A 19850-nucleotide genomic window follows, 5' to 3' on the forward strand; every position below is an offset into this window, starting at 1 on the left:
TCTGGAACTGCTGTGGTCACCTGCGAGGAGCATGAGGATGAAGTCAACCCCAAACATGGCACAGTGGAGAACAAAAAGAACCGGAATCCCTGACAACACTGTTCAGCTGCCATACCACCACCCCTGGAACCTGCCCTAGCTCCAGACTCGCAGTTGTGAGAATAAGCATATCTGGTCCAGGTATCTGTAACTTGCACTTGGAATCACCCTAACTGATACACAAGGGAAAGAGGCAAAAGCAAAACTGGGAAAAAGAAAAGCAAAACGTAAGAAACGGAAAACTAGGGGGGAGGGTATAGCCCAAGTGGTAGAGTGCATGCTTAGCATGCATGAGGTCCTGGGTTCAATCCCCAGTACCTCCTTTAAAAATAAATCTAATCACATCCCCCACCAAAATAAAATAATTAAATAATACGATTATAAAATAAAAGAACTGTAAAAAAAGAAGGGGAAAAGAAAAAGGATTTAGGGCAGAAAATAAGAAGGAAAAAGAAAAAAAGAAGGAAAAGAAAAGAAGAGAAGGGGCATGTGGCTACAAGAGAGCCAATATAATACACTAGCATAGCATCAGTCTGAGAAGTTGTCACAAATGTCAGGAAGTTGTCTAGTCCCCAGTTCACTGCTTCTAGTATTCTTTTCTAATTCTAGACTAAGTAGAACCTGTAGAAGAAGCTAAATAATTTAATATTAATAAAAGTCGAGCAGCAATGTCCTGTGACAAGAAAAAAGGAAATACTGAAGACTGTCAAGTAAAGTTGGTATGTTCACTAAAACTACTTTCAGGGCGATGGAAGTGGAACTTCTAAGGGAAATTGAGAGAACTCTCTTTCCCTACCTCCATCCCAGCAATAAAAGCTTTTTCTTTGTTTTACTGTTTACTTTTTAAGGAGACATCAGTCTACCACCCAACCCAAGTATGGAACACTGCCAATAACTACACCTGTATCCTCGTCTACTACCTCCATGAAAAGCTCCAAGAGCTCTTCACACATACTCATGCATCACCTTTCCTCTAGTCCTGTAATTTCACTTCTAGGAGTCTATACAAAGAAATTACATGCTGATAGATACTCATCACATTTCAAAATTATGCAATGTCATAGGAAAATGTTTACATTGAGTGTATTTTGATGTGCATACGTGCATGTTTGAATAAAGATGTATTTTGTGTGTGTATATATAAAGAATAAAGACACATGCATGTTTCTTCTGTGAGTGTGTGTGTGTGTGTGAGTAACAAAACATGACAAAATGCTAAGTTAATTAAGAAATTGAGATTGGAGGGTGATTTCCATTCTCTAGTTTCTAAGCATGTTATAATATAGCTATATGTGTATGTACCCACGTATGCATCTGTGTGTGTGGTAGATATTTAATGAGAATTTTGCTTTGAATCTCACTCAGATTTTTCTTTTTTATAATATGATGAAAGAATATCTAACATCTTATAACAAGATGCTGTGGACTGAACTGTGTCCCCTCAAAATTCATCTGTTGAAGCCCTAATTCCCAATGTAACTATTTACAGACAGGGCGTTTAAGGAGGTAACTAAGATTAAAGATGTTCGTAAGGCCGGGGCCCTAATCCAATATGATGACTATCCTTTCAAGAAGACAGAAAGACACAGGGATGCACACACAGAGGGGACGCAGCGAGCAGGTGGTCATCTGCAAGTCAAGGAGAGAGGCCTCAGGAGACACCAAACTTGCTGACACCTTGATGCTGGACTTCCAGCCTCCAGAACTGTGACAAAACACATCTGTGCTGTTGAAGAAGTTTACCACCCAGCCCGTGGTATTTTGTTACAGCAGAAAGCAAAACCAAATTACTTTCACTTAATTCTTAGTCTTTGAGCACCTATTAAGCACACAGCACCGCATGTACTCAAAAACAAATGTTACTTCCATAATAAGACACAAACCATCTTGGGAGTGAGATGTCCTACCACTACAAAAGGGGAGACTTTATTCAGGCAATTCTAAGGAGATAAAAACCAACTATAAGTATGTCTAAATGTAAGAGGTGATTAGTGCCAGTTTTCACCTAAATTCACAGTTCAGATGCAGCAGCGACAAGGACAGGAAAGCAGAAACGAGCTAAAGAATAAAGGAGGCAACGCTAACCCCTCAAAGGAAACAAACACTAGTCACCATCAGGAGGGTCCTTCTGAATGACGACCCACAATCATTTTCTACTAAAAATATTAAATTTAATTTGTAAGGCTAGTTGAATTGATATTTGCTTATAATTGAGAATATTAGTAAAACTGTCCATTTCTGCTAAAGGACATCATCTGATTTTCAAATAGAGGAGAATCTACTATTTTTCTATTATTATTACCTAAAAGTAATTTTAATTTCTCACCCCAAAGCAAGGTGTGGGAGAAAAGCTACACTGAGCTATACAGGCCTAATTCTAGTCTCGGCCTTAAGGTAAAAAGGAGTAGGCAGAAAAGGATTCATGTATTTACACACAGTCAGTCCCACCTTTCCAGACAGTCTGGGCCAGAAGCTTTGGCCAGCAATAATCTGTATGCATACAGCACAAACATAGAGAAATAATGGATATTTATGTTAAACACTTACCATGTGTCAGGTAGTCTTCTAAGAACTTCACGTGGATTAACTCAGCTGGCCCCACAAGAACCCTAAGATCCCCATTTCACATATAAGGAAACTAAGGTACAGAGAAGTAGAACTCACACAAAGGTGCACAGCTGTAAATGTCAGACTTGGAAGCACAGGCAGCCCAGCCCCACCTCCTACGTTCTTCACCACAATACCATTGTGTTTACTCCTCAAAAAATCCAAAATCTGGGTTGCAGAACATTGCAGAGGGATTTGATCATTCAGAATCCTACCAAGACTCAACTAACACAGCTTTATTAGTATAGTTCCACCCATCACCATCAATTCTTTGGATGCCAAACATCACACTACAAGTTCTGCCTATTCACAAGGCAAAAATAACATCTTCCCAAAAGTAACTACTGACCAGTTAGAATTATTCTTTTCTCACAAGAGAGGCTAATGAGGGCTGTAGTTGTCTTAATGGCGCTGTTCTTCAAACGATGCCCCTCATCACAAATTAGAAGATCAAATTTTATACTCTTAATTTGATCCAGGGATCGAAGTAACATTTCATAACTGATGATAAGAACAGAATAAAATGGAGATTTGGCGAATTCATCTACTTTGTGGTCCTAAAAAAAAAGATAATATTTAAAAAATCACTGGCAGAAACTGTGTGGAATCAAATTTAAGCAGCATATTCCTGACATTAACGAAGTATTAAAATATGTTAACTCAACCAAATTATAGGGCGATTCCATTTACCTGCAAAGTGTTACATACACTTGAAAAACTGCTGCACAGAGAGTGAAAACCGTAGTACTGATTTGGAAGGCTAGAGATTTAAAAAAATGACCAAGGCCAAACTTTCAAAATTCTCTTACCTGATCAACAGTAAATACCTTGATCCTTTCTCTTCCTAGCCATTTTTGAAATTCTTTCCTCCAGTTATTCACCAAGCTTCCAGGTGTGACAATAAGTGTCTTCTTTATTACTGGCTTGCCACCATAGGGTCCCTGACACTGTAGCGTCCAGATGAGCGAAATACATTGCAGTGTTTTCCCTAAACCCATTTCATCAGCAAGAATAGCTCCACATCTGCCATTCACCCTGTTAGAAACAATTATACCTCCTTTAATCACAGGAGGAAAATATTTTACTCTCCTAACATTGTCACCTATTAGTCAAGAACCAGAAGCTAATATTTTATAATTAGGATGAATTCTAGCCCCCACTAAATACGTTTTCTAGCTCTTCATTCAACTGATTTCTAACATACTTCTCTCTTGCATCTTTGATAATTATATTCATAATATATTTATTATCAACTAAATTACTAAAACAAATTGAGATTACAGAGTTAAACCTAAATCATCTGTTATTATCACGTATATGTATTTAGAGACTAGAAATGAACCCCAATTTTATATCTATTTTGAGAAATTTAACTATAACCATGCTTCTCAGCACTAACAGTTGGGCAATTTTTATCAGTTTCAGTATTAGATATTGAGACAGTTTAAATATATTGTAAGATCAACTAGAAAGATCTATCAATCTGTATTTATGATTCTCTAACAGTAAATGAAGTCCTCAACCTAAATAGCTCCTTTCACTTTAACAAAAACCAAACACTAACTGTTTGGTCTAATACATGTAATTTAGTAAAAATCTTATCTTACAAACCTACTTGGTTAATGTAATTTAAAATTAAATATTATAAGGAATATAATTATTAGTAATTATTATAGTAAATATAATTATTAGTAAGTCATATTTATACCACTTCATAGTTTTTACAGCTCTTTGATATGTATGAGATATACATTTTAAGTTATAAAGTCCAAAGGAACTAATCAGGATATTATCAAAAATATAAGTGTAGTTTCTTAATCCATCCTATTTCTTATTAGTGGGAATAATAACCAAAAACAATTTTACACATGTTTTCCATCTCAATGGGTAGAGAAAAAATTATAAACATCAGTTAGAGCCACCATTATTATTTTAGATCAACAATTTGCCACTGCAAGATTCCAGCTAATGGAGACATAGTGAGTGGCAGAGAGAAAACAGTGACCCGTCCTTACATGGTGGAGGGAAGAGAGCAGGAAGTCCTCAGCGAAAGATGAACCTTGAGCATATTTTTAAAGGTAAATAGGAACTCACTACATTAATTGGATAGATCAATAGAGTTAAAGCTTGAACTGAATTCCTAGCAAGGAAATATAAGGGTAGGAAGCTGGAGAGACAGGCAGAAGACAGAAGGTGAGGGTACTTACCCTTGAAACCTCAGACTGTATCTTGTAGGTCAGCATCTCCCAAACATTAGTCTTTCATGACTACCATCACAATTTTTTGCCATATATGTGATACTATATTTGTTGTTACGTATTTATTATTTTTCTTTAAATTAACTCATTTTACTTAGATTTATTGGAAAAGAAAATCATTTCTAAGCATAATTTAGCTGTGAAACCAAAGTTTAATGTGCTAATTTTTCTCTAATTATTCATTAACTAAATATGCTACTATTAAAGGTTAAAAATAAGGTTTGTCCATGTACACCTAAAATGATCCCACACACCACCCATATCACAATGGCTCCAAGTTCTGAGAGCTGTAATGATTTTAAGCAAGGAAGTGTCATGTTCAGAACTGTTTTCAGAAAAATCAAACTGGTGGTGATAAGCAGAATGGATTTGAGGAGCATCAGAAGCAGATACACCAGTTAGGAGCCACTGCAAAAGTCCAGACAAGGAATAATTTTATCACATCAGTGATGAGAGCTGCTACCATGAGGTGCCAGGAAAGATTAGGAACCAAATGCTATTTAGGAGGTCAAAATAATTAAAAGCTCAGGTTTGGTTAGATAGAGAAGGTAAGAGAGAAGAAATCAAAAATGGTATGATCTTCAAAAAAGAAGAGCAGATTCAAGAGAGAACAAATCTATAAAGTTTTCAGGAGATAATATTCCCTTAACCTGTCAGCATTCAAGGGACTTTTAGATTTGGGGGAATTTACATATCCAACTTCCTAGTAAATGACATATAAAAACCAAGGACCTATGCATGAAAAACAAAACAAAAAAAGGCCTGGAAGGAAATGCACTAAGAGCTAGCAGAGACCTTTGATTCGTTTCACCCTCTTTGTCTGGCTCATATGAATCTGTGTGTCTTCTACTTCAATTGTACTTCAACTACAATTCTTAAAGAAAACTCAATTTTAAAAGGGAAGGGACTCTTTTTTTTTTTTTAAGTAGAGTTGAGATAAGAAGAAAATCTTTTTCCAAAATCCTCATAAGGAGGATGCCCAGGTCCTAGCAAGATGTCTGGCACACAGCATCCATCAAGATCCACTTTTGGAATAAACGCACACATAAAGTACCATTTGCCATTCCTACCAACTAACATTCATGATGTGCTCACAAAGACGTAATATGCCAGGCTCTTACTAGAAAATCATTATGTTACAGGTTAAATCAGAACTCGGATTAGACCAAACAAATTATTTACTTTCCTACCTCATTCCCATCACACATTCATAGAGGAATATGATTCCTTCTTTCTGATGTGGTCGAAGGTGATACACAAGGTGAGGATCTACCACTACATCCACAATAGGAAAACAGTTCCTGTTGAACATCCATTGGTGATTATTATCTGGTCGTAGCATAACAAGGGAATCTTAAGAAAAAGGTAAAAGTATAATTATAAATATATTCCAGTTTCACTTTTTCAGTAACTACGTTATCTTGCTTTAATTACTCAGAAGAATAGAACTGTTTGCCATCATTTGTGGCAAAAAAAAAAATCTTCAAATTCAGTAACAATAATGCTAAGCAAAGGTACGAAGTTTTTTAAAACCACAATAAAAATTTTAAATTAAAAAATTAAAATCTCATAATGCCTTATTGATATAAGATTTCATGCAAAGAATTACAAAGAGTTTTCCAAACTTCATGCCCAAAAGCACTTGGAAACCACTGAAATTCACTATTGTCTAACAAAGAATTCAGTAAGCCACAGCACTTAATAGTTCAGTATTCAGAGCAAAGAGAACTATTTCTAACTGAAAGCACAGGTTGGAATTTTGCCAGATGCTCTTGCTAACACTCAACTTCTTATTCTGGAAAGGCTCTCCAAACTTAACATAAAGGCTCCCTTTATTTTCAGTTCTGTGCACACTAACAATGACCATTACTCCTATTAATCAGAAGAACTGAGAAAGAATGACAAATTTTCCATTAATTTCACTACCACTATTTGCTCAAAGCTAAATACTACATTTATGAATGTAAAATTCATGAATCTTTGCAAAGCAGCATGAAGTAATCATCAAATAATAATGTAATTCCTTAGAAATATGCTAATACAATTTAAAAGATTGACTTAAAATCACCCAAATAATCAAATATAACTAGAAAGCCAGTCTCAACGGATAGATCAGAGCTCAAATAAACTTAACAAAAAAATTTTTTTGATATTTGTTTGTCTACATCATAGTAAAAAAATGAAATAGATGTTAAAAAATATAAAACAAAAAGAAAAAAGAGAAGAACAAAGAGACGAGAAAATGAGATTAAAAATAGGTTCCAGGAGCTTAAATAAACATCCATCAGTGTGCAACTACATAGTCACAAAGAGTAAGAGTCTGGCCATGTTTGCCAATAATAATTACACAGAGGAAAGTCTTCTGTGGATCTTCCCAGGTTTCTGAGCAAATAAAATGAACTCCCATTTTTGAGGTCAATTCCTGGCAGGTAGGGGTCTAAGGAGTGGAAATGGAAACCTTAGCCCTTGGGTTTCCTCTGTATCCCAGTAGCAAAGCAAGAGTGTATGCCCTGTGGATTTCCAACCAAGAAATGGCCCAGTTTTTTTCTATCTTTTAAAAGGTACAAGGGGGAAGGGGATTAGAAAAAGAGCAGATAGAGGTGAGGATGATACAGCTCAAGCAAGAAGGACCGTAGAATCATAAGTCATCTAACAAAGCACCCAGCTTCAAGAAAGATAAAACCCTAAAGCACCAATGCAATGGGACACCAGTTCAAATCTTAAGATGCCCCTCTACCTTCAAAATGATGGGCCATCATTTACTGCCAACAAACTCTCTCATGCTTTAGTTTTAAGTCTACAACTTAGTCCTACCCTTGGCAAGATAAAAAATAAATGGGAATAATCAACTATTTACTATTTACAAAAAGGGCTTCCGTACACACACACACACACACACACACTGAGGTACACACATATATAAATTATCAAAATAAAATTTTTCATTCAGTCAACAAATTATGCATATATTGTACACAGTATATGCCAGACACTCTAAGTTTCTCCTGTAGATATTAGAACCCACATTTTACACATGAAGAGGCAAAACATTAGTGAAGTAAATAAATGGTTATCCCAAGAGGTCAGAGAACCAGTCGAAGCAATGGCACAACCAGGACTCTGACTTGGGTCTTTGACTAAGCACAGTATTCTTTTCAGCCCCTCAGAGACTTTACATGATAGGAAGGCAAAGAGAAAGAAGAATAAAGGAGAGGCTTGTTAAAAGAGCTGGTGTGACAGACAAAATATTTAGATAAAGAGAAATCAGAAGCATAAGTTTCCAGTCTCTAAATTTCAATTGACTCAAATAAGTTAGTACAGAGCTAGGAATTTTTAATTTAGCAGTTTCAATCCCAATTATACCAATAATTATTGTAATTTAAGCAAGTAAGTTCATCTCCCTGGACCTCAGTTTCCTCAAATGCCAAGTGAAGGGTCTGGTCAAAACTACCTGAAAGGTCCCTTTACTTCAAAAATTATGTTTTCATAATACTTGCAAGAGAGGAAAACAGTTATGTTACTTTAATACTTTTATTTTACTACTATTATGAGAGAACTCTACTCTAGTCTCCAACGTTCACCTCCACTACACTGTAATTCAAATTTCTTGTCTGTCTCCCCACCTAATGAGCAGCTCTGTGGTGACAGTTTCACCTTTGGGCCCAATGCTTAAATGAGATACAAAAAGTAGGCCGGCTAGCTCAGCTGGTTAGAGCGTCATGCAAATAAATGACACACAAAAAATACTTGCTGACTGAACAATCAAAAGTTTAAAAAGTCACAGACTAGGTTTCATTTTTTAATGTAACTTTAAAACTAAATTCATTAATGTGAATATTAACTTGATTGAATTCTCATGAATTAAATTTGTATTCTTTACATGACATCTCACCTTTCAAAATTTTAATACTGAATTAAATCACGAATCACTAATACACTTGATCAAAGCATATAGTCTTCAGAATGGAAGTTTAAAACTACTCCTAACTCATGAATTTACTAATTTTTCTCCCTACCAAAGATGGCAGATTTTACTCAAAATCATACATATGTATGTATGTGTGTATAAATCTACAATTTGCATAATTTTCCTTTAATAATGTATAGTCGTTGGATTATTGTATTCTTAGAATTGCACATTTACTTATGAAATAATTCCCAAGCTATATTGTTATTCATCTTTCACATTATCACTTATGTCAGATTGTACATATAAATAATACATATTTTCACCTGAAAACTTCGAAACAAAATTTAAGTTTTAAATTCACATACCAAAAAATCTTCGGGCAGTAAAAACAATTTCAAATTAATTTTTTAAGTCTTACTTGGTGCATATGGGTCATGGCGTGGTTTGCAATTTTGGAAACCGTTCTGACTATTTTCCTTTGAACTTGGTTTATAGACACTTTTGAATGGGCTAGAGAAACACTTTTTGGCAGCGTGAGAAGAACTTAAGACAGCCGAACTTCCTCCAACATGAAAGCATCTGCCGCTGTTGAAATCATCTGGAGAGATTACACCCATGACTTCTATTTCTTTTCCACCAATCATCATTGTTTGACCCTCTTCAGTCTTTTCAAGCTCTTTGCATTTATATCCAATGCCTTTAAATCGAGAAGGAAGGAAATTAATTTATTGACACTTCAAGATGACTAGTGTAACCATAGTCTCCTTCCCATAACCGTATAGAATGAAAACTGCACTTTGAATGTAAATTGCCTCATATAACCCGTTAGCCAGAATAAAAATATAATTATCATTTTAGTAGAAAATAAACACCAAAAAATCCTAAGAAATAAATAATTATATAGCTGTAAAAACTAGCCAAGTTTTAGAGGGGCAAGGCTTTTTTAAATTACTGAAGACATAGCCTATTGCAGTCATAGTTTTGCCATCTGTTGTCTGTAGAAAATCAAGCCAAGAAAAGAGTGTAGTAAGTAAGCTACACGGACCCTCTTTTCTTGCGAACAAACTAGAGAAATACCAGATCAGCTCTGGTTCCACTTAGGAACAGCTGGAAATGTGAAAAACTAGCAATAAAAGCAATGCTACCACAACCAGCACCGCACAGCTCCACATGACAGCACAGTAAAGACACACCTGTCACACAGGCCACTGGTGTCCACGTTCTAGCTCTCGAATAAAAAGTGAGATATTTTATAATATCAAGCTCGTTTGAATTATCGTTAATTCAACAGACATTTATTAAGTGCTGCCATGTGTAAGGTGCTATTGGAATATAAATATGAGCAAGTCAGTCACAGTCTGCTCCAAATGAACTCATTAATCAGACAGAATGGAATTTTAAGGCTTCTGTGCTTGTCTGCATTAAAGGCATAGTTTCTGTGCCACTATGAGGGGCAAGATCTGTGTGCACCATAAACTTTTTTAAGTCTCTAAAGACAAAAAATAGAAGATTGCCAAATTTTAGAAAACATGACAAGAGCCTTCTAAACTAGCTGGAAATTGCTACAATTCCCTATTAAAACTGGGCTAAGATTATTAACAATCTGTACCAATTGGTAACTATATAATATATATCCTTCAATATTCATGATAGAGCTTTGATATAAAAAGAAGTTACCTGGATGGTGTTCCTAAACACCCAAAACCCACCATTCTTCAAACTATCTTAATTCAACAGCAATCTAGATCTCTTCACATTAATGAAGATTATAGCTTTATCTTCATATAGAGTCCAATGCTATTAATCCAATTATTATTAATTACATGAAAATGGGAGACAAGAATGAACTTAAATTTGAGGCATCTTCAGAAGCCTCTGTAGCTCCAAGATCTCTCATTTCACTTTGCTGCTTGGTGATGACTGCCTCAGACATCTCTAGAATCTCTATTCCTACATGAACAATACTTAGGTGGGGATGGTATGGCTCAGTGGTAGGGCACATGCTTAGCACACAGGAGGTCCTGGGTTAAACTCCCAGTACTTCCACTAAAAAACAAACAAACAAACAAAAAACGTAAATGCTGTATATCCAATTTATTTAAAAGAAAAATTGCTTGCATTAAAGGCAATTAACTTCCAAGTTAATATATTAATTAATGTTGTAATTAAGCAACGAGGTCTTATGTTTGGATGTTTTCACTTTGAAAGCCAATAAAATGTTTAAATCACTGGTGTTCAACTCCTGCCAGATACGAGAATCACGTGGAAACCTAAAATATATGTATGTCCAGTCCCTCTCCCCACCATCCAGACCAAATAACCACAGCCTCAGAGGTCAAGGCTTAAGCACTGGCATTTTTTAAAAGCACCTTAGGTGATTCTACTTGTGCAGTCAGAGCAAAACCCTGCTGTTTATAATCTAATTTGCATTTTTTGCTACTTGCAACTGAAAGGTCATTTTATTATAAATTATACACACTCAAAACCACGTATATTTTACACCTTATGGGTAAGAGATATTCCAGGGTAATTTTGATCGTTTTTACCTCTCTAGGTGGCTTTAGAATATAACTTCACTAAACAGGTATAAGCAAGTTCTCCAAAAATTTAGCCTCAATCTACCTTAACCAACAACATGGAATGGATACTGTAATTTTCCTTTTTAATTTCTCTAAACACTAAGCATAATACTGTATATACAGTACTCGTTCAATATCTTTATGACAAAAAATTCCACTACAGATCATTCCATTCTGCCTCAACTCTTGTCCGTCTTGTCACTGCCCTTCAGATGTGACATTCCTAAAACACTGAAGGAGTTTTACTGCTCTCCTGCCTTTGCGCCTCTGCATATGCCATGCCCCTTTCTCCTACCCTGCAGAAGTACTGACCCTTCAAATATTACCTTAAACAATAACTCCTATGAAGCTTTCCCCAGCCTTCCGGGTAGATTTAAATGGCCCTTTGATATATGCTCTTACTGTCACCAGCAAAATCCTCATCGAAACAATTATCCTAGCGCTTCCTAAATCTCAATTACATTGCCATGTCCCCACTCAATATAAACTATATCCATCTTTGAATGTTTAAGCCTGGCATAGTGCTTTGCACACAACAGTTACTGAAAACTATAAACTATGATATTTTCAAATGAATGAATGGACATGTAGAACAGATTTTATAATCATGGGCCACACTCAGAACTGAACAGAAAGAGAAAATGAAAAAAAAAAAAAACCATGATTGGTGTTAGGCACTCTGAATTTATGGGCTGACTTGTACAAATCATGCTGGTAACACTTTATAAGGGAAATAATGGTAACACCCAATTTAGATGTGTTAATCTAGGTCATGCGTAGCCATTGCCTTCTTGATATTTGCAAATTTTTGTTAGGTATCATTGAAGTTAAATATCATTCCACTCCTTAGATACCAGTATCTTTCAAACTTTTAATCACTTAGCATTCTGGGAAAAAGAAAAAAGGTGAAAAAGCAAACCAAGACAAACTGCTTAATCTCAGAAAAATGCCGAAAAAACTGCATATACCTGGCTGGCCGTTTTGGTTTCGGAGGAAATGAACCCATGGGACAAGATTCACCTCACTGAGCTACTACTATACATAAGGCTGCAGACTGACTATTACGAAACAATTTTATTTTTATGAGATAATTTAGACATAAAAGTCAATTAAAGAACACCTTTATAAAACCCAATAATGTTTCAATTTTGTATTCAGAGATTTTAATTTTGGACCAAATCATAAACATCAGCTGATATCACAGTACCTCTTCCAATGTCTCTGCCTTCCAAATCCTTTAGTGTAAACGACTTTCCTTTTACAATAAGAACAGCATCACCTTCCCACTTTTTGTGTTTTTTCTTTGAAGGCTTACACCAAACGACACTGAAATATTTAACTAGGCTATCAGATTCCTCTTCTCGTCCCTTAGACACTGTTATTTCTTTAGGGGATGAATGAACTAGAATGAAAAATAAAATAAAAACCACATTACTAAAGGTGACTTTAATATTTAGGTAGTAAGATAACTGAAACAAAAATAAAAGCACAAGAAAGGTAGGTTGCATTAAGTATGAGAGAATATTTTATCATACTCGTGTTAGCATTTCATAAACTGGGAACTCAAATGTCAGGTGCTACCATTACCATGAGTACAATAAATGTAAACTTCTTATCATCCCAAAGTCATACAAACTCAGCTGCAGGAGAATAATCATCACTGCCAACATTTTAAAACTCTAGGGGTTACAGATAAAATTTCAGCATCATGGAAAAATATCTAAAATCACATGTTTTGAATAAACAAATGATTTAATTAACAATGACATGTCAAATCAAGGAAAAGTAATATAAGATCACAGAGTTCTCTGAAAGAAAAACCTGTAGTTTTTTTCAAATAAGAACCAAGGTAAAACAGCAAAGTAGCAATTAGACTAAATTTCATTAAAATACTCATCTCCTAGTTAGGGAGCAAACAGGTTGGGCCACTGATTCTCAGAATTTGGTAGTATACGATCAGGAAATAAAAAGTTCATTCTTACAAAAGTCTATTACTTTTTTTGAAAACACTTCCAGTATCACCTTACAAAAACATCCTATAACCAAGCAGTCTAACACAGAAAATTACCCAGCAATGGGGAAACTAATTTATGGTGATAGATCCAGAAAGCGGTTGCTGCCTCTGGAGTAGAGAAACTGACCAGAAAGGGGCAGGAGAGAAGGATTTGTTCTGAGTGGTAGTTACATGGGTGAATGCAGTTAACAAAAATCATCACTAATCATTTAAGAGCTATCATTTTATTGCACATAGATAATACTTCAACTTAAAAAAGACAAAACATAATAAGACAAAGAATAACATAATAAGTTGAAAGGCGTGTACAGAATATTCTAAATAATGTTATCTTTTAGTGTTTTGAAGCAAAAACAATCCAAGTTATCTATTAATTCAAAGTACATTTGACACTAGAGACAAAATCTCCTCTTACTTCTCTGTCCTAGTTCCTCTTTTTTCCCATGGCAGTTACAGTTAAAAACTAGCACCCGCATAAGAAACACAGACCTCCCTCACACTGAGCCCTTGCTCCTGCTTCTCATCTAGCTTGTGTATTTTCAACGGCTAGGTAAAAGCTATTCCAGCTGAGGAGAGCGGAATCTCACTCCCCCATTACTGAAGAGCTATTTACTATGTCTTTTACCAAATACACACTTGACCCCAGGAAGCTATCAAAACAATAGAATTTACAAAACAGAAACCAAATGATTACTTTACCTTTTAAGATACAAAATCTACTTAAGTAGGAAAAGAAAAAGGAAAAAACCCTGAGATTAGTAATAAAAAGAGAATGCCCATTTCCCCCACTTCTATTCAATGTTGTCCTGGAAGTCCTAGCCAATGCAGTAAGTCAATAAAAACAAAAAAATGTGAAGATCACAAAGGAAGAAGTAAAACCGTACCTGTGTGCAAATGATAAATCTGTTTACACAGAAATCCACAGGGAACCTAAAAATGAACGACTATAACTAAAGAAACAAATTCAGCAAGATCACAGGATGCCAGGTTCACAAGTAACAATCAACTGTATTCATAATAGATTAGCAAGAAATAACTGAAAATAAAAAAATTTAATTCCACTTATAGTACCTAAAAAAAAAAAAAATACCCACATGAAACACTTGGGAAAATATCTAACAAATGGTATCTAAGGCCTCTACACTGAAAACTTCAGCTGTGCTGAAAGACATTAAGAAAGATATAAGTAAACAAAGCTCCTATTTCATGGACTGGAAATTTCAATTTTAAGATAGAAATTCTCCCCAAAATGATTTCTATATATAACACAACACCAATCAAATTCCAGGATGCCTTTGGTAGAAACTGACAAGTTGATTCTAAAATTTATATGAAAATACAAAGAATCTGGAACAAACCAATTTTTAAAAAGAACAAAGAGGAATCATCCCATCTGATTTCAAGGTTTATTATCACATAACAATAATGAAGATACTTTGGTACTGGGGGAGGCGGGGAGGAGGACCTATAGATCAATGCAACAAACTAGTGGCCAGAAAGAAACTGACACAGATCTGACCAAGTGATTTGCAACAAAGTTGGCAAAGCAAATTCAATGGGGAAAAGAAAGTCTTTCCAACAAATGTTGTTGAATCAACTGGATATCCACATGGAAAAAGATGAACATTAATCATTAACTCACCCTGAACACAAAGTTTAAATCAAAATGGATCATGGGCCTAAATGTAAAACCTGAAACTACAAATCTGTACAAGAAAATGCAGGAGAAAATATTTGTAATCTTGAAGTAGGCAAAGAATACAAATGCACAAAACATTAAAAATTATATATTGAATTTTATCAAAATTTTAAAATTTTGAAAGACAGTATTAGGAAAACCTAAAGGAAAGCCACAGGAGGATAAAAATATTCAAAACACATATATAAGACAAAGGACCTGTCTGCAAAATATAGAAAGAATTATGGCTCAAAAGTAAAACAAACAAATCAATAGAAAAATGGGCCAAACACATAAACAGATAATTCAGAAAATATATACAAATAGCCAATAAGCACATAAAAAGATATGTGACATCATTAGTCATCTGGAAAATGCAAATTTAAAAAACAAGATGCACTTCACATCAACTAGGATGATTAGTACCAAATAGATAATAACAAGCATGGTGGGGATGTGGAGAAACTGGAATCTCATTCACCTCTGGTGGGAACGTAAAACAGCGCAGCCACTTTAGAAAACAGTTTTGCAGTTCTTCAAAAGATTAGAGCGACCATTGACCCAGCAATTCCACTCCTCGGTATATGTCCAAGAGAAATGAAAACATATCCACACAAAAACTTGTACATGAATGTTTATAGCAGGATTATTCATAACAACCCACAGGTAGAAACAACCCAATTGCCCATTCAACTGACAAATGAATAAACAAAATGCGATACATCACTACAATGTATTATTATTCAGCCATGAAAAGGAATAAAGCATTAATACACGCTACAACACGTATGAACCTTGAAAACATCATACTAAGTGAGAAGCCAATCACAAAAGACTACATATTACATGATTCCATTCATTTGAAATGGCCAGAACAGGGAAATCCATAGTAGATGAGTGGTTGCTTAGGGCTGGGAGGTGAGGGTGAGATCAGGTGGTGGGGTGGGGGGCTGGACTGAAAGCTAAAGAGTACAGGGTTTTTTTTTAAAGTGCGGCAAATGTTTTAAAATTGACTGTGGTGATAGTTGCACACAGCTATGAAGATATTACTAAAAATTATGTATTATATGCTTTATGTAGGTGAACTATATGGTATGTGAATTATAACTCAATAAAGTAGCTTAAAAACATGAGATAACAGCACACACTCACTAAATTGACTAAAAGAAAAAAAAAACTGTATTAAGTGTTAACAAAGATGTAGAGTCACTTATATCCGGGGAAAAAAAGATACAGAGCACCTATAAATAGCATACACTGCTGGAAGAAATGTATAGTACATTACTTTGGGAAACTGTTTGGCAGACTTCTAAAAAGTTAAACATACACCTGCTATAACCAGCTATTCCATTGGAGGGTATTTACCAAAGAGAAAGGAAAACCTATGTCCAAAAACCAAAAAAACAAAACTTGCACAACTTCAAGCCAGGTAAACCAATCTCCTAAAAGCCTGAAGATCCAGTGTCACTACGAGAATTCAGATAGCTCATGTTTATCACTGGCATTCGTGGATTTAGAAAGTGAATCTTGTCTATCTTCAAACAACAAATCATTCTCAGAACCATCATGGTTTTTTTCTGAGGAAACAAATGATTGATTTGCAGCAGAGTCCAGCTGTGTCTAGAACGCATAGCCCAGTGAGCTCTTAGTCCCTGAAAGGGTTCAGGCTGCTGTAATCCTGATCAGAAGACAAGGAGGCACAGGACTTGAGCACTGGCCCAAGTCTCCTGGCCTTTCTTCAATAATGAGGGTATCTGGACAAAGGGTAATTTTTATATACTTCTTTGGGGAAAAATATGCTTCTAATATACCAGGAAACATGATGCATATTTTGTATATATTTTTTATTCTCCTCTTTTCATATATTATTGTGAATACATTTCCCACATCATTAAATTAAAAAGTAAAATGATGTTTAATACCTGCATAATATTACCAATGATACTCCTATTAACTGAGAGGGTTCACTTCACTACCATATAGCAGCATAATTTATCGATCTTACCAATTTCTCTCTAGTTGTATTTATTTTTTATTGTTAAAGTTAACACACAGTAAAACTGCCTTTCTCTTGGCGTACAGTTTTACAAACTTTAACACATGAATAAGTTCATTTAATCACCATCACAATCAGGATCTAGAAAAGTTCCATCACTCCAAGCTTCCTTCATGCTGTTCCTTTATAGTCATACCCTTACCCTATTTAATTACTATATTTTCCACCAATATAGTTTGTGTTTTTGAGAGTGTCAAATAAATGGAAATCATACAGTATATAGTCTTTCAAGCTGTTTCTCCCACTCAACATAATGTGTTTGAGATTCATCCAAGTTGCTGCCTGTATCAATTTGCTCCGTATTATTGTACGGAATACTGAAAGACAGATGAGGTGTTTCTAGCTCTTAACTATCATAAATCTACAGATTTTTGTGTGAACACTCACTTTTACCAATTTTACAGATAGAAATGCCTTTTACTTAACATGGTAATTTGAATTTTATTATTAGTGGTAAGACTTTTGAAAACATATTTACATTTCCTTTTTGCTTGACTCCTCTAATTTCACATTATAAAGGATGGACCTAAAAGGTTCTCATTTCTTTAAACTGAATTTTTAATCTGATCTGAAAGTGCCCAACATTCATCCATCCAACAACTTACAGATTGCCCAAAATGTAGTCTAAACTCAAACTCTTATCTATTACTTATTGCAAAATTTCAATGAAGTCTAAGTAGAAAAAAAAAGGCATTAAAGAGGACATGACTTAGTAAGAAATTAGTCAAAATTAAAGTAGAATATAAAGCACTATTAAATTTTAATACGTAAAAGGCTAGTAAAATACTTTAAAATTAAGTGTTGACTGTGCTAGAAGAATCAAAAATCTACATCTTCCTTAATATAAGGTATTCACTATAACTTCTATTGTTATGAAATTTTAATTTGTGAAATTTTAAACAAGCCCAGGTCGTTTGAACACTCCTCTCTATCCCTCTCCCCTAAAAATAAAAGGAAAACTATATGTTTTGGCAACACGTAGCCTTTAACGGATTAAAATGTGCCAGGTTGAAAAAAATCCACTCATTAGAAATTATTAAACAACATACTATAAACCAATAAATGATTATGTTTTAGTAAAAGGTCCAAAAGGTCATTGTTTTTTTTAATGAGAAACTATGGAAGTTTGGAGGGAGAATTAGTGCATTATTTTAGGGGCAATAAAGAGCTCTTAAAAAGATCACTCTTGACTTCCCACTTGTCAAACTCCTTTACCCACAGTACCTCAGAGAAAAAGGCCATGGCATGGAAAAATAAAATTACTCTGTGATGTGTTATATTCAGGGATAAACTTGAGAACACATGCATAAAATGGGAACTTACATGCCTCAAAGAGTTGTCTGTACCCACTGTTTCCACTTCAAACACCCCAACACCCACTCCTTCCCCCTATTTCTTCAAATTCCCAGTCACTCCTCAACCTCTCTAAGCTGGCCTCCAGTCCAGTCCCTCAACAAAGCTGCCTTGTTAAAGGCCACTAAGGAGCTCTTTGTCAATAAACCCACAGGTTATTTTTCAGTCCTGACCAAAGTTCTCAAAAGCATTAGACAATGTTGACCACTTCTTCCTTGAAATACTGAACTCTTATTTTTATGGCTTCTAACACACTTCAAATGTTTCTCTCCCTTCTTTGGTTGCTGTGCTGCTTCTTAAACATCTTTGCCAGTTCTTAGTTCTTAGTCTAACCTCTATTTATTGGAGTTCTTCAGACCTGAGTTCTAAGCCCTCTTCTCCTCAGCTCACCAGCTCCCATGGCTTCAATACCATCCCTGTACTAACATACTTTTTTCTCTAGCCCAGATCATGACTCTAGATCTACCCACATGAATGGTTCATAAACATCTCAAACCCACCATGTCTACTTATCCTCTCTCCAAAAATCGCTTCTCCTACAGTTTTTCCACTTCTTAGTGAAAGTACTACTCCCCTTGTTCAAGCCAAAAAATTGGAAAGCATCCTCGACATTCTTCACTTTCTGTTCCTGAGCCAATCAATCAACCACAAAATTCAGATGATTCCACCCACTACATGGTTCTCAAAGCCGTGCACTGTTGCCTTCTGCATTGCCTCCAGCCTTCTCAGATTGTCATCTCTGACCTGGACTACTGTACTATTGATAGTAAGATCTTCCCAACAGCTCCGCTGAAATCTTGCCACCTCTATTCCCTAAAATCATTTTCCATATTTACTCTATGTTTAAATGTAAATCTGATCATGAAATGTAAATCCATTTGCCTTAATGGTGTTGAAGAAAATATCTTACTCCCAATCAAAAGGCCTATACCTCTATTTCTCTAACGTTCTTACCTAAATTAACTTCGACTCACCCTTCCATACAGTTTAAATTTCCCTGACTGCCAAACTACATCAAGTTGCCGTATTATCTCAGCATTAACTCGGCAATTAATTATGTGACAGATTACTTAATGTCAGCCTTCTTCACTAAACTATGAAGTGCTGAGAGGAGGGTCTGTTTTGTTCATCACCATATTCCCAGAACAACAGGTACTTTTCAAAACTGCCATTTTGATTCTAGGCACATTTTGACTTCATGTTTATAAAAACATTAAATTAAAACAGAATTACCTCAAAATTAATTTTCATTGAGAAAGTAGCCTTAGAAATTAACTTGGAACTCATCCGCATTATTGCACATTTTTATTTTCATTTTAATGAATTATTACCTTCAGGACCCATTATTTTCCAAGT

At 35.2% G+C, this 19850-nt stretch overlaps 1 protein-coding gene across 4 annotated transcripts in view; it reads right to left on the reverse strand.

Moving 5' to 3' along the window:
- Nucleotides 1–19850, reverse strand: part of RAD54B (RAD54 homolog B) — a 70038-nt gene that overhangs the window by 19927 nt on the left and 30261 nt on the right. For 2 of the 4 annotated variants that reach the window (XM_074352952.1, XM_074352951.1), the window contains exons 4-8: nucleotides 12601–12795; nucleotides 9233–9511; nucleotides 6095–6257; nucleotides 3456–3681; nucleotides 2996–3203 (exon numbers count right to left, since the gene is read on the reverse strand). In XM_074352952.1, the coding sequence (XP_074209053.1) occupies nucleotides 2996–3203; nucleotides 3456–3681; nucleotides 6095–6257; nucleotides 9233–9511; nucleotides 12601–12795 (1071 nt within the window). The remainder of the gene's footprint in view (nucleotides 1–2995; nucleotides 3204–3455; nucleotides 3682–6094; nucleotides 6258–9232; nucleotides 9512–12600; nucleotides 12796–19850) is intronic. The other 2 variants (XM_074352953.1, XM_074352955.1) reach the window with 2 other exon arrangements.

The sequence above is a fragment of the Camelus bactrianus genome, chromosome 25 (assembly GCF_048773025.1).
Source record: "Camelus bactrianus isolate YW-2024 breed Bactrian camel chromosome 25, ASM4877302v1, whole genome shotgun sequence".
Lineage (NCBI taxonomy): Eukaryota > Metazoa > Chordata > Mammalia > Artiodactyla > Camelidae > Camelus > Camelus bactrianus.